Source organism: Pipistrellus kuhlii, unplaced genomic scaffold (genome assembly GCF_014108245.1).
Source record: "Pipistrellus kuhlii isolate mPipKuh1 unplaced genomic scaffold, mPipKuh1.p scaffold_m20_p_1, whole genome shotgun sequence".
NCBI classification, from domain to species: domain Eukaryota; kingdom Metazoa; phylum Chordata; class Mammalia; order Chiroptera; family Vespertilionidae; genus Pipistrellus; species Pipistrellus kuhlii.
Window position 1 is genome coordinate 42,720,254 of NW_023425404.1, and position 24,654 is coordinate 42,744,907.

General features: G+C 37.7%; 1 protein-coding gene across 4 annotated transcripts in view; it reads left to right on the forward strand.

Annotated features, from left to right (window-relative positions):
* WDR72 (WD repeat domain 72) overlaps positions 1-24,654 on the forward strand; it is a 172,015-nt gene that overhangs the window by 37,915 nt on the left and 109,446 nt on the right. For all 4 annotated transcript variants that reach the window (XM_045582387.1, XM_036441441.2, XM_036441448.2 and 1 more), the window contains 5 exons: positions 322-463; positions 2,049-2,294; positions 4,184-4,404; positions 6,689-6,884; positions 24,446-24,645. In XM_045582387.1, the coding sequence (XP_045438343.1) occupies positions 322-463; positions 2,049-2,294; positions 4,184-4,404; positions 6,689-6,884; positions 24,446-24,645 (1,005 nt within the window). The remainder of the gene's footprint in view (positions 1-321; positions 464-2,048; positions 2,295-4,183; positions 4,405-6,688; positions 6,885-24,445; positions 24,646-24,654) is intronic.

A 24,654-nucleotide genomic window follows, 5' to 3' on the forward strand; every position in this document is an offset into this window, starting at 1 on the left:
TAACTTCACAGGATTACTGAGAGGATTATTTAACTGAATACATGCAAAATTCCTAGTAGTATATATAATATACAAACAGAACATGTTCAATAAATGTTAGATATTCTTATTAACTCTGAAGTCTACCTGACGGCATTTCTTTTTATTCTATAAAAATGTTTTTGTCTTGAATAAAAGATTATAAGTACTTGAAAATTTAGAATCAGTGGGAATTAAAACTTAGTTCATCTATGAAGTTTTGTTCCTTCATTTAAAAGCAGTGGCTGTCATTTTATGCTTGGAAATCTTCCCTCATAAAAGCTAACTTCTTGTTTTGACCAGAGCCTGCCCTGTGTTATGGGCTACATGAATGAAAGGAAAGAGCCTTTCTATAAGGTACTTTTCTCTGGAGAAGTTTCAGGGAGAATTACTTTGTGGCACATCCCCGATGTTCCTGTGTCCAAGTCTGATGGCTCTCCTGGAGGTAAGACGACTTTCCCATGTCTCCTGAGAACCAGTTTATAATTAACTCTGTGCTTTTCTAAGTTGAGTAACATGAGCTACAAACAGGAAAGAATTTCTCATGTACTATTATGCACTAGATGCCAACATAAATCCCTTATAGATCTTAAGCAGCTATACAGCCAATATAATACAAAATAACATTAATTTAACATGAGTGATGTCTTATTGAAGTAAAATGGATGCTGGCAATAACAATATAGAGCAGGCTGCTACACCGTATTCATATTTTTTTATTTTGTCTTGTCCATATGCTGTACCCCCTTTTTCAGCCAATTTCTCTATGGGGATTATTACAGCTGCTTCGAACATGAAGCACATATATAAACACTGGCACTAAAACACCTGGAAATTTGAATGGCTAGATGATTTCACATTTGCTTATTTTATTTCTTCTTAGAATAAAACACTGAAATCCTCAACATTAATGTTATTGTGGAGAACTTTCAAACTCCTGAAACAGTGTGTTCCAAATTGAAGAACCCCATTTTACTCTTTTCCATTTATTCCTAACCAGTTTGTCACCTCTGTGAATCTTTGTCTGGGGTACAGCTGAATCATGGTTCTTTATACTTGCGTTTCCATCAGTAAATTACTTCACTGGTATCACTTTTAGTGTCCCTGTCCCAAATGTTCTCAAAATGGTTTCTTTAGACCTAAATTAATTAGAAATGGATCGAGAAATAGACTAAGAGCTTGGTGTAGTGTGTGGAAAAGTTTCTTACAAGCCAATCTTAAGAGTTAAAAAATATGCCATGCCCACTGCTGAGGCCACTTGATGGCGGCTCTAGCATTTTTCGTGTCTGTTCTACTTACAGCCGCAGCATTAAATGTCCAGTCAACCTTCTTTGTAATGAGAGCCATAGACATTCATGACAACTCTTGGTGCTAGTCTAAGTTTTGGGGTCGAGGGTTTCACAGTCACTGTTGCATGTGGATCCTAAGGCCACGAGGTCAGTTCATAGCGAGATAGATTGGCTTTACCTTGCCTTCTGCTGTCCTGAATGCCAAGCCTCTCTCACTTCCTGAGCCTGTCCAATGCCCAGTTCTCATGCTTGGATTGTCAGCTACATAAAATGGTAACCGGCACGTTTGGTAGCCATAGATAGTTGCCTAGGGTTATGGTACAATTTTGAGATGTTCCTATCCTTGACATTAAAATAACAAATTCCTTCCCTTTATCTCACACAACTAAAAAACCTCCAATTTTCTTTCTTAACATTGCTAAAGCAAATGGAGAACTCATGAGATTGGTCTTACAGTTTGCATCACTGCAGTAGTGCCTCAGTTCTGTTCAGTAAACCTAAGTCTAAAATGAATGCATTCATACACATTTATTCTTCAAGGCTCCTCGAAGGATGGAGGGCCGATAAATTGCATTTGGAATGAAGACAGCGGATTCAGGAGAACTTTTATGCCTATAGCCACAATTAGGTTAACAAAGGAATCTCTTTGTACCCCTCAACGGATGGTGTCTTGATAATATTTTCCCAATCTATGCTGGCTATATAAACCAAAATTTCCCTTCTCGTATGTTTTCCTTTTAGAGATACCCATAACTACCACCTGGACCCTTCAAGATAATTTTGATAAGCATCATATCATGTCACAAAGCATTATCGACTACTTCTCTGGGTTTAAAGATGGAGCTGGAACTGTGGTGGTCACTTCATCAGTGTATGTCCCAAGTCTTGATAAACTAGTATGTGGCTGTGAAGATGGGAACATTGTCATTACTCAGGCTTTGAGTGCTGCCAAAGCAGGGCTTCTGGAAGGAGGTTCTCTATTAAAAGGTCATTGAATGTTACTTAACCTAAGTTTCAACTTTAACAAATTGTACTAAGAAGATTGCTGAAGCTTAAAAAGTTTGCCGGCATTTGCTAATAAATTTGATAACTTTAAAACATGTTTTTAAGTTGAAGTAATATGTTTTCTAAAAATTCAAACAGAAGATTATACAATGAGAAGTGTTTCTGTCCTTCCTTGAGTTTCTTGTTTCCTTCACCAAAGGCAACAGCTAGTGCATTTCTTTATACCTTTCTCAAAAATTCTATGCATATATAAGCATATACCAGCTTAGCAATATGCATGTACTTAATTATTTTATACAAATGGAAACATATTCTGCACACTTTTCTGAAATGTCCTCAAACAAATCTCAAAAAATATTTTGGAGCACATTATTTATGAGCTAATTTAAATGATTAATAATTACCAAATTTTAATTTTTAAAAGTAATGTTCATGGATGTTTAAGTTTTTCTAAGCTTTGGCTACTGAAACAATGCAGAATTAACTATCTTTGCACATATATGTGAGTATTATTTATAGTATTAATTCCCAGAATTACAGAATCAACATTTGTGTGAATTTTTAATTTTGAAAATTTATCTAAAAATGTTCTCCAAAGAACATGCATCAATGTCTATGTGTATAAACTAACAGCTTATGCAAATGCCTTATTCCTCAAGTCTTAGCCAACTTTGTATACTGATAAACTTTTTAATATTTGCCACACAGTAGAAAAAGGTATCTTCCTGTTTTAATTTTTATTCTTTGTTAATGAAATATAAATATGCTGTTCTACAACTTTGAGCATTGCAACAGGGAATACTTATTAAATAAAGACTTATGTAGTAAGTTGTCTTAAGTAAAGGCAGGAAATGTAGGTGATTGAGATTTAGAGATGTGTAGATGAATTTGTATTCTATGTTTTATTCCACCAATCCTACTTGATTGCAAGGTCCTTAATGGTAAAGACCAAATCTCATTAAAAAAAGAAGAAGAAGAAAAAGAAAAACTTTCACCTTGTCTACTAATGTTCTCAGCTTACTTTGGCTTCTTACTAACTTGTGACTCAGTAATTGACTGAAATAGAACTGTGAATAGCAATGAACTGAACCAAGGAGGAGTAATGTCCTCTTATACAGCTCAATGGCTGCTGCTAAAATTAGTGAAAAAGCTTAAGACCTTAGCAGTTTTTACCAGGGTTGTTTTGTCTTACGCAGAAAACTGCATTTGAATAGTAGGTTTTATTTTCACTAACTCTTTTTTTTTTTTTAATCCTTATCCAAGGATATTTTTTTAAATCAATTTTTTTTGGGGGGAGGGAGGGAGAGAGAAACATCAAAGTGAGAAAGACACATGGATTGGTTGCCTCCCACTCATGCCCCAACCTGGGGCCTGGGGTAGAACCTGCAACTGAGCACATGCCCTTGACTGGAAATTGAACCCAGGATCCTTCGGTCTGTGGGCTGAGGCTCTAAAGCCTGACCACTAACTCTTAAAATGAATTACTATTTATCTTGGTTTGCACAGGGGATATAAAGTGAGGGCACACCTGATGAAATATAAGTAAATAGTGATTCTTTAAAGAAGTAATAATCACTCTTTGGAACCTATTTTAATTTGAATAAGGAAAGTTTGTGGTCTGTGGTCCTTTCCAAATTTTTTAGTTAACTAATGAAAGAAGAAACAGTGTGGAGAATGGGTGTCAGTAGCTCTGATCTAGCTTAGGAGGAGGCACTTGCCTTTGAGATTGTCCAAAGATTATTTAGTAATTTTGTTAGCCAATTGCCTCACTTGTATAGTTTTCTTAATTTAAAAATTTATAAAAGACAATCTCAGGGCTATTTCTTGAACAAAAATAACTTTTGTATTATTTGGTGTTGGTTGTTTTTCAGATTCCCTCCCTCACAAAGTCCTCAAAGGCCATCACCAAAGTGTTATCTCATTACTTTACCCACATGGTCTCTCTTCAAAATTGGACCAAAGTTGGCTGGTGTCTGGGGACCAGGACTCTTGTGTCATCATGTGGGATATCTTCACTGAAGAAATTTTGCATAAATTCTTTTTGGAAGCTGGTCCAGTAACAAGTCTTTTGATGCCACCAGAGAACTTCAGAGTAAGTCCAGACAAATAGTAAAATATCACACATAAATTTAAAAGTTATTTAACATTAAAGCTAGATGACTTTATGTGTTCCTCTCTAATCTTTTTATATGCATTTTATTATTAAAGCTTAAACAAATAATTTGATTTTAAAGCAAAGGTTTTGTCAACTCTTGCCTTCAGAAAAGCCAGTTAATTCTAAAGTACTTACATTCTTGTCTGTTTTCTCCTAGTTTTTAATTTGTAATGGAGTAAAATTATAAAAGTGATGACAATGTAAAGAAATCAAATATATAGGAATTTACAAATTAAAGATTTTCACCTTCAACAATTTATTTTTATAATACTATTGATAGTTAAATTTTCTTTTTCTTAAATAAATTTTTGTTCTTCCATATTTTTAACAAATAATAAACAAATTGATGAGCATCTACTTTGTGTGGGGCAAATGGAAATACTTTCAAGTATAATTTTATTATATAATGTAGATTTAAATTCCATAGGTCTTATATATTTGTTAAACTCACCCTTTGAGTTTCCTGAATTTTTAAGTTAGTTAATTGGCATGTAAAAAATTATTTCTTTGTAGTAAGATTATAAAAAATCATCTTTAAGTAAACTTGGACAAAACTTACACTGTGCTTTTTAATAGACATAAATAAAGCAATATTTCAGCAATACAAATAATTTAATAAAACATTGAAATAAAGCTAATTGACTTAAAATAATAAACTTCCATGTGCTGATTTGGGATATCTTGCTATATCTTTTATTTCCTTTTTTTAAACTATTTTTTCCCTCAGCTCCAGCATGGTAGCCCAAGTCAGTTCCTCTCCTGACCCCTTTTACCTCTGCTTCCCTCAGAGATAATTTAACTCTAAGGATCAGAACCCATTCAAACCAAGTCAAATTAACAAGGGAGGTTACTGAAAGGGCATAAGAGGCAATCGTTATACATACAATATGAAACACTACAGGAAGGCCCTGGTGGAACTTGGATTGAAATACAGAAACCAAGGTTACTCCTCAAGTCTCCGTACCTCAGAAGTTTACTTTTCTGTGATTGCTCATTCCTCTTGCTTCTCCCTATGCCTTCTTTTAGCTTTACAATTCAAATGCCTGGAGAAAAGATTCTTATTGGCCTAATGTTTACATTTGTATGTTTTTATCTGAAGTACATCGGGCTGTCCATTCTAGAGGCTGTGGGCTGTGCACATTCTCCAGGAAGTAATATGGGGGAGGCAATGCCATCTTCTCCATTCTCAAGTCCAGGCTCTCCCCATCTATTCACCTGACACTGTGGGACTTTGTTTCCCTCAGGATTTCTGTATTCTCCTTAAAAAGAATGTGCTCCCCAAGGCCCCATTGAATGTGATCAATGATGGGCACTGGGAGATTTTCAAGGTATCCCAACTGATGCTTTAAACATAGCAGCTGAAACTGGCTAGTTGCCTTTGTGAAAGTGAGAACATCCATATAGCAAGGCGATGAGAAAAGAAACAGAAGGTAGAAAAGCCACTACCTGCTTTCCTCCTGCCCCACCCGCCACACCCCACCTGCATCTATGGTCTGACTATCCTATGAGTGGTGGGAAGGCACACAGAGAGCTACAATAAACTCCTCCTTGATTACCTTCAGTATCAACAGCATGGATGCCATTTGACCTAAACTGTGCTGACTTTTTCCAAAGTATCTTAAGAACCTTTATCCTTATGAGCCTATTTTTGGTCCTTGTGTCTTTGAGAGGGAACATTAATTGGGAACTATCTCATGCTGACTTCTTTTAAATTGTGTCCACACTGAGTTTCCTGTTTGGATTAGAATCTGTATAGTTCTGGGAACAGCACCAAATCACATTTTGAGGCTTTAAGTGGAAAATACCAGCACATGATACCCTTGGGCCTAAGTTTGTGTCTACAAATAGCTTCTTTTTGTGGCAACAAATGAGCTCTGGGGTTTATTTCACTCTGCATTATTTCCGATGTTGGTCTCACACTGCCTGAATTTGCTGAGTGATGGTCAAGTCCTTCATTTTTCTTACAAGTGGATCTGGCCTGGAATTCTCCTTTTTATTTGCATCTCTTGACCTTCCCGAGAGAGGGTGTTGGGTTTAAAATCTACGAGGTGTCTAAAGCTCTCCTCTAGCGTGTTAGGTGGAGGGGGGCTGTAGAGTGTCTTTTTACTAATGGGGCTTTCATAAACATGTTGCATTAGCAGGGGGAAGGTCTGAATCGATGTTCAAGGAAGCATTTGGCTGTTTAGTTACAAAGGATGTTGCCTGTTTGCTCCCCCCACAGCTGAGGAGTAACCAGGTGGTTTTCTGTGTGTGCGGCGACCACTCCGTGGCCCTCCTCCACCTGGAGGAGAAGCGGTTCCTCTTCTGTGCCCGGAAGCACCTCTTTCCGGTGAAGGTGATCAAGTGGCACCCGGTGGAGAACTTTTTAATTGTTGGGTGTGCAGATGACTCCGTTTACATCTGGGAGATTGAAACAGGTAAACTGACATTTTACCCCTTTTCATCCTTTACATTTTTATGCATCAAAACATTTGGCTGGGTGGAGAGTTCCAGAGATGCTGTGGTGGCCTCTTTAACTTTTTTTTGGGGGGGGCTGCGTTGGATGGCTTCAGGGGGAGGTGGGCCTGGAGAGTAAAGCACAGTGGCCCACGTCAGGTCCTGACCAATGATGATTAGCTGACAGGGCAGTGCTCAGGAACGAGCCGGATATTTCTGGAAGCTATAAATAAAGGCATACGTTATCTACTTTAATTATTTACAAGAGAGAAATTTAGTGTCCTACCAGTCTCAAATTATCATTCAATTCCGCCTCCTTCAGCATACTCACCATCTCAGAAACATTTTTGAGTTAATTGATGACCAGGAACAATGGAATATAATTAATTACAAAAACTCCAAAAAGTTGAGTCAGGGAAACTGAAAATGGAGTGGCTCACCTGATCTTTTGATGTCATAGCGAATGTATAGTTTGAACCTTCAATTTTTTAAAGAAAGTTTGGATAAATATATAATTAGAGAGTAACATATCTCAGGCAGATGCTGGGAGCATATCAAATAAGGCAAGGTGATTAATAAATGAATCGGGGAGTACCCTGGAGAGTGCATTTTACTGAAACAGTTGCATGATATTTATTGATTAATCAGTGGTGGTTTTACAATATGTCAGGTATTACTAACAGACTGGATAGTTTATAATATTCCAGTTTAGAGCTATACTTCACCAAAATAATTGCTACTTTCTTTACATTTGACTCTGGTGTGTTAATAATGATGGCTAATGTCCTGGTTTACAATGGATACAACATAATCCATCTTATACTGTATGTGTACCTTGCCTCCTAGTTTGGACAGGATTTCATGCTTGTTTTCATATTTGATTATCACAATTCTAGGAAAGAAAAGAAAGGTCTTATTCTCCATTTTATTGATGTGGAATTTGTAGCTCTGCTATGTAAATGTGCAACCAATATGAGGGCCCTTGTTGTTTGCACCATATATACAAAATTAGGAGAGTTTTAGAGTTCTTACGTAACTGATCAACCTGAGGGACAGTTAAGTATAATGAATAAAATATATTATAAAGTCCAGGCTTACCAACAGGGCCTGATAAGACCTTGGCAAATGACTTGGCTTCTTCACATGTCGATTTTCTCATTTGTGCATTAGGAATCATAGTTATGCCTTCCTGTTAGAATTAAGTGCAGCCAAAACCAGTTTGGCTCAGTGGATAGAGCATCGATCTGCGGACTGAAAGGTCCCAGGTTTGATTCCTGTCAAGGGCATGTACTTTGGTTGCGGGCATGTTTCCGGTAGTGGGTGTTCAGGAGGCAGCTGGTCGATGTTCCTCTCTCATTGATATTTCTGGCTCTCTATCCCTCTCTCTTCCTCTCTGTAAAAAAACAATAAAATATATATATTAAAAAAAGGTTAATCTTAGTTCTAATGGTATGTATGAACTGACCTATTCTTTGCTCCTCTTCTGTAGCACTCTGCCTCCTCTTTATACAGGAGAGGAATACATTGACACTAAGGCATTTATCAGATCTTTCAGCACTAGAGCAACTTCAGAGCCCACAGAGAGGAAAACAGGAGGTGTCAATGGATAAGGACTGGGAGAAATGGGCCTAGAAAGAAAAGGTGGGGGTCAGAGAGAGGGAGTGGCTTGAAGCCAAAGTAAGGAAGTCAGTAATTAACTGTGCCAACAGTCTGCTTTGGTGAAAAGTTGAGAGAGACTGGGGATAGGTCAATCCCTGGGCCACCTTCTCCTAGGTGTTGAGAATGGGCCATGAAACGTCTTCAGTTTTTCACAAACACGTTACAATATTCTATTCCTGTAACTCTTTGGTAGAATACACAAGCATATTCTAGAGCCACTTACCCTCATGTCCATTTTATATTGAATCACAAGAGGCGTTTCTTTCCGTGACAGGTGGCATGGTCAGGTGCACGCTGGGGTGAGGTTCAGGATCATAGACGGGCATGTCATCTCAGGGAAGAAGTAAGCAATCGAAGAGAGGACTGTTTATGTCACAGCGAAGGGCCTCATCTTTTGGCTCTAAAAGAGCAGTGCTGCCAGGCTGGGAGTGACGAGGGCACCCAGTTTTGCTTGTTGGTTTGCCGGATGTCCCATGATGCTTAGGCCTGATTAGGAAGGGGAAACACTGGAGATGTCATTTAGATTCATCTTGCAGCTCCCACAGTGTGTTTGGCACCAACAGCTTTGGGCAGCTTTGCGGCCCTCATTGCTGTGAGGCACAATAAGGATAATGTAATACTGATCCCCCCACCCCTTAAAATGCACATCAGAAATAAGTCTCAGCTCTGTGCTTATTGTTCCTCTAAAATTAAATAATGCCAAGGACTTTTCTGTTCACAGTAATGGATTCACAAGCAGAAAACTTGTGTAATGCATTTCTTGTATGTTACTAATATAACATTATGATGGAAGGTCTCCTGTTAAACTTATGGTTTACATGGTGAAATACGCCATATTAAGCAATTGGATTTTTTTTTTTTGTATGTGTGTGTGTGGGGGGAATGAAACCTGACTTGCTTGAAAATAAAACACCTCCTAAGAAGATAGATCAGAAAAACTTGTTGGAAAGGGCTGGATAGCTGAAACCAGTTTGGCTCAGTGGATAGAGCGTCCACCTGCGGACTGAAAGGTCCCAGGTTCGATTCCGGTCAAGGGCATCTGCCTTGGTTGCGGGCACATCCCCAGTAGGGGGTGTGCAAGAGGCAGCTGATCGATGATTCTCTCTCATCAATGTTTCTAACTCTCTATCCCTTTCTCTTCATCACTGTAAAAAATCAATAAAAATATATTTTAAAAAAATAGGATTGGATAATTTCAACTTTGTGGGCCATATGATGATCTCTGATGCAACTGCTGAATGCTGCCATTGTAGCATAAGAAAAGCCATGGACAGTCCACGAAGACGAGAGCAAGACTGTGTTCCATTAAATATTTATTTACAAAGGCAGGCTGGATTTGGCCCGCAGATGTAGTTTGTAGACCTTTAAAACTAATTATAGTTCTTTGTAAATATCATTATTTTTATAATAGCCTATTCTAAAGCAGTTTATAGTTTTTAATTTATTATATTTCACTGACTATATGCTTATACCCATTTTTCTAGTGAGAAAGTGGAACAGAGAGAGATTGAGCCTGAAGGTTCCCGGGTTAGGTGCTGGACACCTGCCCTAGAAGGTTCATATCTCTCTTTCATTCTCGTGCATTCTCCACTGTACCATACATCAGGAACACCTTGCAGGTGGCGGTCAGCTTTGTGAGACTGTCAAGAACGGAATTGGTTAAGAAAAGCTCTGAGAATCAACGGCTACCAGGAAGCCTGCTGCCCGCTCTCCTGTAGGAGATGATCTCTGTCTATCTCTCAGCACTCGGCTCTCCATTGACACCCAGTTCTAACAGCTCTGGTCATCTGATTTCCCAGGTCACTGACTGGAAACAGCAGATCACAAGCGGGGAGGCTGTTAGTGGCAGGCGCTCTGATAGCAGAAGCGACAGCTGACAGGAAGGGAGAGGAGGCAACACTGTCTCACTGCTCAGGGCCGTCTTTCCTGTGCTCACTGGAGGACAGTCACCAAATCAAAGCTGGAATTGTTTCCGCTGTTCAGGAAGCTCTTAGCAATGCCTACACCAGGTTCTGGGCTGCCTCCAGTCAGGTTCCATGATGCCTGCTGAAAAGCTGGGCTTTCTCCTTTATTGGGCATTTCTGGCTTCAGTAGGCACATTTAAAAGTATTCATCATATCCATGGTGGATTGCAGACCTAAGGCAATATCGGAAGCAGCCTGGGACCTGGAGTTCAGGACACAGAAGTCTTTGGCCAGTGAGAATGTAGAACTTAGGGGTCCCCAATTGTGAGATGGTGCAGGCTGGCCTGAGGAAACCCCCCCCCACACACACACCTCATACACCAGGTCTCTAATACAATAATAGAGTTTAAGCTTATTTTCAACCAAATTAAATAAATTCAACAATTAACACTGGATCACTGAAGAAAGGCATATAAGTCTTACTGTATAATTTAAAAAAATTTGAATATAAAGTTTTGGTAGATAACTTTACATGCATATGCATTCACCCATGTGCGTATGTGCACACAGAGCAGGACCACATTCTCTCCCTAACCCCTTCCCACCCCCAACACAGTAGTCTTCCATAATTCCACCTAATGAACATGGACCTCCTCTTTGGCAAGACTATATAAATGTTAATTTGATCTTATAATTTTATAAACTTTTCAAAGTGAGGAAATTCCAAGGATGTAGAAAAATCCAAGAGAATAAAAGAACTGCAGGGGGTAGTTTCTGCTGTGCTCTTTAAAATGCAGATGTCACACTGAAAGGCCATTAACAAAAGAAGCACAAGTAATTTTCTTTTCCCAAATGTGAATTTGCTTCTTTCTCAGTTCTTATTAGTCTAAACATCTGAACAATTATCGGCATTATATTATAGAGCTATACTTTCACTGTTCTTAGAAACCCCAGACTCATTTTCAAAAATCTTCGTTATGTGATTTATTTTTATCAGGTAAGACACATATACTGTGTGTGTGTGTGTGTGTGTGTGTGTGTGTGTGTGTGTTTGTGTTTTAATTAAGGAATTAATCTCTGGCATCTTAATATATATTAGGCATATTATTGGGGTACTTCTAGGGTGTCTTTGGAACATTTTGTATGCTCAGAAACAAATATCAGTATAAATTCATTCTGATGATTGATGATACAATAAACATTTTCTGTTCTTAAAATTACTTTTGACAATTAAGTTGCATCCTTCACTGTTGCCTTTGTTCTTTCCTGTTCAGTTGCTATCTTCCTGGGTTTTACTTTAGTAAAGAAAACATTTTCACTGATTCCTGCAGCTGATGACACTTCTGGATCCAAGTGCTGGCTGGATTTGCTTGTTATGTATCTGCATTTAGTGATCTCTGGGGCTTACATTACAGCAGAAGAAAGAGAAACACATCAGGATGGCTGCTCTGTGGCTCCTCCTTACTTTGCCAACCCCCACCCACCCACCCACCTCCTAAACACACACACACACACACAGGCATTTTATAGGGACATTTGGAACGATAGTGTGTTTCACAGCTGCCATGTTTGGCGAAATAAACCCAAAGGAGCCATCTGCCCCTCCCCATGCTGCCTCCTTTTAATTCCCTAGCAACTTCCCAGTAGCCAGCTGCCACAGAAATTATTGGAAAAGCAAGACTCAGTGGACTGTAATATTGTTATTCTCTGGGAAAGCAGATTCTTTGATTTGGCTGCGAGATAAAGGATATTGGATGCCCTTGATTCTTTCAAGTGTATCAATAATATCCAACTTGTTCCTTTAACTTACTTGTTAGGATACAATAGGAACGATCTTTTGTGTTTCTAGGGATGAGTCAGGTGAAAACAAACCCAAAGGTCAAGTTCTAGGCTTGGGAGTGGTGAGCAGAGAATTTGACTGTGGGAATGGTGTCAGATTTTATCTTGTGTGCTACCAGGAATGTCAGTGGCTAATCTCAGCCTTGTCAAAAAGTCCTCAGCATGGATTGACCTGCTGTTTTCCCATCTTTTTCACATTCAGTGTAAGTAGATTCCATTCCACTCAGACTCATACACTGGGAAGACATGGGTTTGTTTCGGCCACCAGGAAGCATCAGAGTGCCAGAAGCTCCCCTGAGGGACACAGGTATCACCCGAGAGTGAGTTCAGTAGTTGAACAGATACCAAGTTCTGTTCATTTTGTCTTTGTAAATGTAGTTAAATGAATTGTACTTTATCCCAATAGATCAAAATTAAGAACATTTATGCCTTGAGATGCCAAAAAACAAACTGGAATAAGATTTGACAAGACAATATACTTTTAATTCATGATTTACACTAGATTTACACTTCCTAAGTGTTCATAGTTTCTCTTTCTTCCAGAAGCATCAACTATAAGTCTAATTTTAAAACCCTATTGCTATATATTTCTAATGCTCTTGTCTTTATTTCTTATAATCATGTTGTTTTCCCAAGACTGGTAGTCTGGCAAAGCTATCCCTCCTCAATGATTTTATAAGTTGTGCTTTTGTTAAAGCATTGGAAATAAAAGAATCTTTAGTACCTTGTAGTCTGTTCATAAGTGACATAGACAAAGCAATCAGAAAAATTAGGGGCATGGAATTAGATGACTTAATGTATCTAAGTCATCCAATAGCTACAAGGAGAGGTCAAATGCAAGAGCAGGTATCCTGTATTCTGCAAAACCGAACATTCTACCAATTTATCTCAGAGAATATCATTAGCTGTGGCCTCATAGCTACCAATTATTTTTAATACACGTCCACATTTTTAGCCCTAACTTAAAACCTAAAAAAGTTTTTTTTTCTTTTTCCCCTCTTTATTTTAGTTTGTAGTAAAGCAACAAAACTAAACCTCACATAAATCCATTTACTTCACCATGTCTAATTTTTCTTTTCATTTGTTGCTGCAGATGTATGACATGTTTGATTAGTGTCTGCTCTCCTAGGCCCTACTATAGCTGTTAAAAATATGTGCATTGTCTTATATCTCCAAAATCTAAAAAATCATGAATTCTAAAATCCTATGGTCTGAGATGTTTTGGATATGGGATCTTGGGCTTAAATTATCTTTCTTTGTTATCTTCCCCAAAGTAATAGTTTTCTACAAAATATCACCTCTACTCCATATCCTTGTTTTCTTGCCTTCCATTTATTTAACACATTGTAATTTGGCATCTCCCTACACTATTCCAATGAAACTTTTCTTTTAGGTTTCCTCACTTCCAAATTCAGGTGTCATTCTCTGGGTTCAAAGTACTTGACTTGTCCAAATTTACCTCTCTTCTCTCTCTCCATCCTCACCCTTACATGAGACTGCCTTCTCCTGATGGCCAATGGCCCCTCTTTCTCAGGTGGTTTTATTTCTGCATGTGCTCTCTGTATTATTCCCTGGATTTATTCTTAGCGTACTTCTCTTTATTTTACTTTTTTGGTTTGAGAGAGAGAAACATCAACTTATTGTTCCACTTATTGATGCATTCATCAGTTGATTCTTGCATGTGTCCTGACTGGGTATCAAACCTGCAACCTTGGCATGTTGGGATGCTCTAACTGAGCTTCCTTCCCTTTTTACTTGTGTTTTACTTGGGCTGTTTTATCAACAAAGATATTGTGTGTATGTGTGTGTAACTGTGGTAAAATAGATATAACATTAAATATACAATTTTAACTATTATTACATGCATATTCACTGGCATTAGATACATTTACTTCATTGGGCAACCATTACCTCCATCCATCTCTGGAACCTTTTCAGCTTCCCAAAATAAGATTCTGTACCCATTAAACATTAAGTTCCATTCTTCAGCCCTTGACAGCTTTCTGTCTCTATGAATTTGACTACTCTAGGTACCTCATGCAGCATTTGTCTTTTTGTCATTCGCTTATTTCATTTAGCATAATCTCCTTAAGGTTCATCCATGTTGGGTCAGAAATTCCTTTTCAAGACTGAAAACTATTCCATTGTATGTATATACCATGTTTGTTTGTTTTTAATCTGTTCATTTTTTATGGACCCTTGGGTTGCTTCCACAGCTATGAACCCAGATGCACAAATGTCTCTTTAAGATTCTGTTTTCTGTTCTTTTGGGTACACACTCAGAAGTCAACACAGGCCTTACAACTACTATCTACACATCCTGAGAGGTGGGTTGTGGCAGATTGTGGCAGAGGGTAAGCAGCCACCCATACATAGTGGGATCTTTTCTTGACAAAGGACCACAATACAGTATGGAGGAAGTAGAACAAAGACTGATGCCAAAAGAACCTATCTGTTCTGTAAGGCTCCTTCTATGTCATAAAATATATGCAACTATATACAAACTGTCTGCAGAAAGTTGCATCAGATGATAAACTACAGGAACAGTGATGGTGGTGAGAGCAGTAGGATAAATGAACTGGCTAAAGAAGGAGAAGGGAATGGTTCTATAGTATTAAGAATCTTCCAAAGACCACTGGAACCTACACAGCCATTCTATGAGAGTCCTAATCATTACTGTTTCTTAGCCCCAATACTATCAATATCTAGTGAGGTACTTGGATCAATTGAATGATAAACTGTATATTACATTTTTTTAAGTCTCCAGTAAAACATGGAAATATGCAATATAGTTCAGAGCTACCAAAAACATTTAAAGTTAAAATGCTGTAGGGCCAGTAGGATTGGGATCTTCATAATCTTTTGTATGAACTATCGAAAATGTTCCTAACTGATTACCTTGCTGGTCAAACCCTTCTATTTTCTTCTCTGTTTTTCCAAACAAAAATTCTCTACATTAAACTCAGCCCTGAATGTGGATTCCCTATGGTGTGAGGTAGAAATGGAACTCCCTGCAGGGAATTGCCATCCTTTCCTAGCTTTTTAGTTAAAACGCCCCTCCTAACCATCCTCCCAACCACAGTATACACAAGTACCTCTCAACTTACCCTTCCTGAACCACAGTTACTTTGTGCCTTGCTGCATTGTTTAAGAATTAAATGAGCTATGTGAAATACTAAGCAAAGCACTTTGTATGTAAAAATATCCAAGTAATGGCCCAGCCAGCATGGCTCAGTGGTTGAGCATCAACCTATGAACCAGGAGGTCACGGTTCAATTCCTGGTCAGGGCACAAGCCCAGGTTGTGGGTTCAATCCCTGGTGTGGTGTGTGCAGGAGGCAGCCAATCAATTATTCTCTCTTATCGTTGATGTTTGTATCTCTCTCTCCCTCACCCTCCCTCTCTGAAGTAAAAATAAATAAATAAATAAATAAATAAATAAATAAATAAAAACTCAAGTAATGGCAGTTAATGGCAAGTTTGATGATGATAAAAGGATGAGGAGATAATATTTATCTTACCGATTATTTCATTTGAAGTAATCCAATGCTTAAAAAGGCATTTTTTGAATGTGGTATATGATTGTTCAATCACCAGTTATTTAGTGAATATTTTTATGACTCCTTCTACTCAGAAATGAGGGTAAAAAAAGTATGAAATGTTTAACCAGGCTTCACATTTATTTGTTTTTATGATTTTTTTTGCATTTATGTATTTAGTTACTTTGTGTAAGAGGCAGGATTTACACATATGAACCACTGGGAGAAAAGAATAAAAAAATAGCCCTGGCTGGGTGGCTCAGTTGGTTGGAGCATCATCCCATATACCAAAAAGTTACAGTCTGATTCCTGGTCAGGGAGTGTATGGGAGGCAACCAATTGGTATTTCCCTCACACCAATGCTTCCTTGTCTCTGTTTCTCTCTCAAAATCAATTAGCCAAAACTTATCTTCGGGTGAGGATTAAAACATAAACAATAGGAATTAAAAAAAAAAAAAAGAGATCTAAAGAGATCTAAATCTATGGGCCAGAGTAGAAGTACTGCTGCCAGGTCCTAGTTGTATTATTTCCCTATCATTGTATAAAATGTTACCATAAATTTAGCAGCTTAAAACAACACCATTCATTATCTCATGGCTCTGTAAGTTGGAAGTCCAGGCTAGCTCTATTAAGTTCTTACAGATCAAAATTAAGGTGTCAGCCAACTCGGCTCTTAACTGGAGGCTCAGGGGAAGAATCTACTTGAAGCTCATGTAGAATGTAGCCTTATGCTTATTGGTCTGAGGTCTTTGCTGGCTGTTGGCCAGCTGTCACTCTGAGCCTTGTACATGGCCTCCTCCATCTTCAAAGCTAGCAATGGCACTTTTAATGATTCTTATGCTTTAACTCCTTCTGACTTTCTTCTATCAGTTGGAGAAAACTCTGCTTTTAAAGAGCTTTTCTATTTAGGCCTGGCCCACCTGAATAATGTCCATATTTTGTGATCAACTGTTTAGGAACCTTAATTATATCTGCAGTGTCTTTTTTTTTTTTTTTACCATGAAGCAATATAATCCCTGGGGTGCTATTCCATTATATGCACAGGGGAAGGAATCACATAGGATGAGGATTATTAGGGGTGTTTTAGAATCTGCTTATCACATCAGTGCTCAGGTAGGATAGTTTCTGGGTAAGTGAGTCTATGGAACAGAAGAATGAAAAGTTGTGTGGGAAGACTTTTGGGTCATTGGAAAGAAATATGATATGAAATTTCACAATTGGCCAGGGAAGCCAGGACTGTAATGAGGGGACCAAGAGTTGGTGTTTTCAAAGCAGAACCCTGACATTCCTGCAGAAACTTTGTCCATTATTTCTCTAAAGAAAACCACTCACATGTCTCCCAGGGACTAAGTGAAATAAAAATATTTTCATCCTTCCATCTTCTCCATGTCCCCCCAACCTCCTGCAAATAAAGTTAATTTATATGACTTTAATCCTCATCTAGCACCTTATTCAGGAGACTGTACCCCAATTTTTTTCTTTTCCAACTCTCTCCCTTTTTTCTAGGCAAAATGCCAGATCAACTCAGCAAAATATTTAAATTTAAATTAATTGACACCAGAGTGAATAAACAATGAAGTCAAATCTCTCCTAAGGTACTTAACATTCAACTAAGAGCATGAAGAAAGAAAAGATCTGTGAAATACTTTAAAACTTAAATATGAGCATGCCTGGTATCAAAAATTCAAACAACAAAGTGAATAACATTTTCAATACTTTTTCATGTTTTGTATGTAATACGTATTTATAAAGTTTTTATATAATTTAATGTTTTGTATGTAATTATAAACTTAAATATATACTTTATATCATAATACAGAAATGCTTTTCAATATACATTACCTCTTAACTTGGTTACAATATGTATTAAGTTTTAGAGTAAGGTTAAAAATTAAAATTTAGGCCGAAACTGGTTCAGCTCAGTGGATAGAGCATTGGCCTGCGGACTGAAAGGTCCTGGGTTCGATTCCGGTCAAAGGCATGTACCTTGGTTGCGGGCACATCCCTGGTGGGGGGTGTGCAGGAGGCAGCTGATCGATGATTCTCTCTCATCGATGCTTCTAACTCTCTATCCCTCTCTCTTCCTCTCTGTAAAACATCAATAAAAAATATATTTAAAAAATTAAAATTTAGTTATAGTTGGTTCTACTGTATTAACATGTTTAAGAATGATTATTTAATAAGTAAATGCCTCATCCAGAAAACTATGCTTTAAAATCAATGCATTAGTTGTATTTCTTCTATATTTCAACAACTTTAAACCTCTATGTGTTTTGATTCTTATCGCCCCCCCCCCAACCCTATATGCTGTTTTTCTGGAGGTCAATAGTCAGAATCGGACGTGAGGGTGGAGTGTGGCCCAGCTGATAAATTCCGGTGTTGCTGTGACTGTGCTGGAGGCAGTGGCAGTGCTGGGGTTAAGGTCACAGTGGTCAGGAACTTTGTAAAATGCATTCTATATACCCTTAAGGTATATAAGGTTGAGATAAAGCCAATCCTGAGTTTGTTATCATATTAGAATCTTTTTATAGAACAAAATGAGCCACATCCTTGACAATCTATGTTACAGCTGATTTTATTGTATTTATATATATATTTAGGAATGATGATATGTGCCTTTATGGCTAATTTAATATTTTCAGTTTTATTCCCTCCCCCCATTATTTTCTATTTAGCTAAGTTTGATACCTCTAGAATCCCCTGCCCTGGGGGAGAACTCCCATCAGTGATACATTTTCTGGAGTAAGATGCAGTAACTGTGAAATGGCTTTATTGGAAAGAGGTCACCAGGTCGATCTCCATACACTTATGTGAGCAAGACAGTGAACTTCATGTGTAACTGAAGATAAATGATAAATCCTACAAAAGACCCAGTGGTCAAATTCCTTGATAAGTGGAATTTGATTATAGCTGTCTATCAGCTGATTTGTTGAAATGTGATTTTACAAACTTGACTATGAAATTTGGTAGATGAGGCCATTTTTTTAGCCTATTTTGTTTTAGAGAGAACCATTTTGAACTATAACTTTCCTCTTAATCATTGCCCAATATTGTGGTGAATTCAGTTAGGAAATGCCAGCCTCATGTAGAAAAAGACCTAACTATAATGTATCCACTCACATGTTCTTGCTGTTAAGTTATTTTATGTAAGTGCAATTTATATTTATTCATTCCTATCACATATCAGAAATTGTTTATATATTTTTTACACAATCCTATAAGTATAATAAGTATAATAAGAATACCTAATTGGAAATGTTTTATTTTTTTGTGAAACTAATGGTTTAGAATTTATTAGTTTACAATGTATGTGATTTTAGGGAGCTAGGAAGATTTTACATTCCTGTAGCAATGCAATTTCTATAATGTGCTACTGTGAGGAAAAGCAACATGGGGTACAGTAAGTTAATTATTGTCTCAAATTTATTTATGTATAATTTTTACTTTAATAAAAAAGTTATAAAAATATGTAGCTTGTGAGCAAGCAGAGGATGACATGGGAGGAAGTAGGGGCAAGAATATGATTTGTAGGTCAAGGATTTTACCAAGTGTAGCCACATACACATTAGTGCTAATGTCATATATTCCATTAAGAAGTATTTATCTAGCCTTTAATATATGGCAAACTTCAGTCGGGTTCACTGAGGAGAATTAAAAAATAAGTCAAATTTATAATCCTATCCAGATTTTTACTGAGGAGGTTAGACTCTCAGGTAGGAGACGGGGGGTGGGGGTCCACACAGGGCCCAGGTCTCAGACCTCTCAAAGCCACAGAAGCCAAAGAGGTTTGTTAAACTGCTCACTCCCAGGGGCTGTGTCCGAGGGCTGCTGCAGAGCACAGCACTCACTGTGTGTCCAACCTCAGGAACCTTTTCAAATATCTGCTCAGTTTCATCCTCATTGTAACCCTATGACATAAGAAGTCTCCTCCCCACTGCCCAGCTGAGGAAAGGGAGGCACAGAAATATAAACTGCTTGGCCCAGGGCCACAGGACAGGGAAGGGTAAAACCAGGATTGGAGTGCAGGGCGGGCTGGTGCGGAGTCTGCTCTTACCCACCTCACAGTGATGTCTTGGCTGTCAGCCTTGGCAGGTGGGCAGGGCAGGGCATCTGCTTGGTACAGGCTGGCAAAGGGGGTCGTAGAGAAAGTGCTGGTTTAAACATTGAGATTACGTATTCTCTGGGCTGTGTTGGGTTGGTGACGAAAGCAGGATAGGCAGAGGAAACTGTCATCCACAGGGGCCTGCAACCAGGATCTCAGCTGCTTATTATGTTTCTGTGTCTGGCTTTGGAGGGATAGGCGGTGTTGCATCCGTGAAAGCTGCTTTGGATGCTCGCTAGTGCCCTCCTTCCTTCACTTCACTTTCTATTAGGATGCGATCGTTCTAAACTTCCCTTTCTTCTAGATTTATAACATCCTCTAATGTACTATTACATAGTTTAGGACAAAACAGATTATATCAAAACTCAAATTAATAAAATAATAGAAAATGCAAGATATTTACTGGAATACATCTCATACAATGAAGAGTTTACTTGGGATAGATTTTGTGGTATTTTTTTTTTTTTTTTTGTACAACATTTACTTTGAGGGTGGAAATGCAATTGCCACTTTCAATAATATTTAACTCAAATATGTCTCTGCATCTTTGCTTACCATGCTCAGATCGATCCAAATGGAGAGTGTGAGTTAACTCATCATCTTGACATAGCACAGTACAAAAAGGAAGAAAGATCTAATTATCATTCATGCACTTTGGAAAGCAAAGGGCCTCCTTAAATTGGAAATGGAACTAAGTAGTTGTGTTACCCTTCGGGTTTTGTTATTTCTTCAATATCAGGAACAGGGGCTATTCTGACTCTTTGGACTGGAGTTGTCAGGCCGTCCTTGGCCCTCCTTGGGGTCATGCCCTTCCTCCTAGGTTACTGTGTTTTACTACTGCCTCTCTATTTAACTGTATCTCTGAAGTTGTGTAACTCCATAGTTTTAAGGATATATTTAATGGAACATTCTGCATGGGAAATGATTTACTATGGTATATAGTATTAATCAGGGTCTAATCAGGAAAGAGGAATGACGCAGTATTTTGAACAGAGGAAATTTAACATAAAGAATTATTAATAGTCACAAAGACTATCAGGGGCTGGTTAATAAGAACCAAGGGCAGAGGAATAACAGATTAAGGAGCAACCACTCTCCCTAGAGCTGGGATAAGCTGCCCAAGGCACAGGTTACCCCGGCACTAAGGTCTGACCTTGTAGGAGAGCACATAGCTGTGGTCAGGATGTAAAGAAGCCGCTGTGATGTGGGGTGTTATGTTTGGTGTGGCCAGAAATATCTCTCTGGAGGCACTCTGTTACAAAACCATCCTGAGTGTCTCCGAGAAGCTGCTGTCTGCTGGGTGCTGCTGGCTGCCGTGCCCTGCAGGAGGCAGGTGCTGTGAAGTCCCCCACGCCACACTAGAACATGGAACTGAGAAGAAATAGTCCTTTCTCCTAACAGGCCTTTCCAGCACCTTTTATCCTCACAGGTTAACGTTGCAACAGCAGTTAAAAGAAAAATATTTAAAGGGGCCATACCTATTTTCCAGAGCAGGCAATGAAGGGTGGATTTGGAACTAAAAAGAGAATAAATTAATAAACCAATAACCGGCACACCTGGGAATCTTTACCTATTCGCTCTCAGGGTTTGACTAAGGGCTTTCAAGCTGTTGGCCTGAAATTATTAGAAAGTCAACTTGTTTTTAATATGTAACTTACATATTTGTCTGATAAATAACTTTTAAATAAATTGACTCACTCTAAGTCACATTTGTGTCACAGCCAGTACTTTGAAACAAAATAATCTAATTATTTTTCTAGTGTTTTACAATGAATCATGTTGGAAACTATTGTTCAAAAAGCCACGTGTCCAATATTATATTAGAATAAATTAGTTTGTAGTGAAAATAGCTTTTGTCTTACTATAAATATAGCAAATCCATTTTCAGGTGCTTTTGAACTACCATTAGCTTTTCTTTAAAAATCCTCAGATGAAGATGTTTTCATTGATTTTTTTAGAGAGAGTGAGAAAAACGGCCTCCCCTACATGCCCCGATGGGGATCAGAACCCAGTCTAACTATATGCCCTAACCCAATGGCCAGCAAACTACGGCTCACGAGCTACATGTGGCTCTTTGGCCCCTTGAGTGTGGCTCTTCCAGAAAGTGGGATTGAAACTTCATGGCCCATGCACAGAAGTCGGTTTTCAGCTCTCAAAAGAAATTTCAATCATTGTACTATTGATATTTGGCTCTGTTGACTAATGAGTTTGCCGACCACTCTCCTAACTGAAACCTGCAGCCTTTACTTACTTATTTATTTATTTATTTATTTATTTATTTATTTATTTATTTATTTGTGTGTGTGTGTGTGTGTGTGTGTGTGTGTGTGTATGGATTAATGCTTTCACTGATTGAGCCACTGGGCCAGGGCTGAACTACCATTACATTTTAAGTAAGGTCCAGGGGGAGCAGGATTGATCGTTCTCATTTGCTATATGTTGCCAGTATTTGGCAGTGGGGAGTGGCACATAGCAGATGCTAAGCTGGTTATCTGTACGTGAAAATGTATTAGTATTGCCAAAGTTTGTAAGCAAACTACCTATTTTGTCACTAAAAAATGTAAGAAGTACAAGAAATAGTTGTGTTTGTGCAAGAATTATGTATAGAATAATATATAAGATTATAGAAGATTATATAAGGTGCATTTCCTACCTATTACAGTATAATAAATTATTTCCCAAGATCTCTTAAAATCTTTTTTAAAAAATGATAGTTTGAAAAACCACAGAAAACCTGTAAGGAGAAAATATCCATGGTGATACCATTATTCAAAGGGTTATTTCTCATAAAGACAGTGAATTTTACCAAATGTTGCAGTTACAAGTTCATTTTCAGGAAATAGTAATAACTATTATCTTTAGTTGGTGAAACTCTTCTTATTGTCATCCTTGAGAGAGGATTTTCTTGATGTTGCTGCCAAATTCATCTGTTGAAGACATATGAATCTTGATGGAAAAGGAAACCTTGGAGAAAGAGCATGCTGATTATGTTTTATGTTAAAGATAGTAATTTATGACTGTAGGAAAGTTAAAATGAAACAAATAACTTGCTAAGAGAGTAGGGACTACATTTTTGTCCAATATTTTAGCATAATAATTGTTACTGATTCAGAATCCAGAGCACCAACTAATGGTAATTTAGTTGCTGTAAAGGAAAATATAGAAGACAGGAGGAGAAATGAGGAGTAGGTAGTCATAATCTTCAAATCTATCTATCTGTCTAAAGACATAGTGATATAAAATAATTATTTCTATTGTCTGATGGCAGTTACTTAAAGTTGATATTTTCTTAATACCATCAGTAAGAATGATCTGTTTCCTTCTTATCAAAATAGTACAACTACTTCTTTCTCATTGGTAGGAAAATAATAAGATGAAATAAAATTTGTATGTAGATTGTATGTCAAGTTAATTTTCTTTATTTTGTAATTATATAGGTTGTATATTTAATAAGGTATGAATAATGCAATTCGACTCAACTGATATGAGACAATGATCATAATTAATTCATATATATTGAGATTTCACTGAGCATATGGCACTGTATTTCATAAAAACTCTATAAATTGTTTTGTTCTTTTTAGTTTTGTTTTTAAATATATTTCATTATTTTTTACAGAGAAGAAAGGAGAGAGATAGAGAGCTAGAAACGTCGATGAGAGAGAAACATCGACCAGCTACCTCCTGCACACCCCCTACTGGGGATGTGCCCGCAACCAATGTACATGCCCTTGACTGGAATCGAACCTCGGACCCTTCAGTCCGCAGACCAACGCTCTACCGCTGAGCCAAACCAGCTTTGGCTATAAATTGTTAGTTTTGCCCTGATAGTTTTGCCCTGTTTTACATTTGTTTCTCTTAACTTTAAATTAAACTTGCCAACACCTTGAAATTCTGAAACTGCAAGAATGGCAGAGAAAAGGGCAAAGGAATTTTTTCTTCTTCTAATAACATAATAAATAAAGGTCAAATGTTATAATGGCTACAATACCAACAATACCAACAACAACACCCTAGAGTGGCCTGCATTCCCGAAACTGTAAGAACACTTGGGTGAGGGAGGTAGTAATAAAGCATGTGAGTTCTCGTTTGCCCTACTCACTTGAACTATATCACCAACACAGATCTTTTAAGTAACTCAAGTAAAGCACTGCAGATTCTCTGTCATTTGTGAGTTGGTACACTAAGAAACAGCCCTAAAATAGTCTATTGTCTTTTGTTATTGATCACTTACTTATTCTATAATAAGTAAGATATTTTACTGTTAAAGATTATTGAATGCTATGTTGATTTCAGTGGATGAAAAAGCACAAAGAGGAAAATAAGCTTTTCAAATCCATAATTTCAGCCTTTGTAAGACCATTATTTGAATAATTTAGAGAAAGCTTAAAGAATTGTGATTTTTCTGTTCAAAGTGTGTGTTTTTTTATTTACATTCTTTTGGGACAAATACATTTTTACATATTTTCATACATTTTTATCTCTAATCTTGTTTTCTAGGAACTTTGGAAAGACATGAGACAGGAGAAAGAGCAAGAATTATTCTTAATTGTGATGATTCACAGTTTCTAAAGCCTGAGTCAGTACTTTCAGTTGCCTCAGAGACACATAAACACAAAAGTGTAGAGCAGAGATCCTCCAGCTCCTACAAGTTTGGGCCAATGCCTTGCCCTGGTCTGCAGGTGGAGTCTTCATGTAAGGTACGTTCA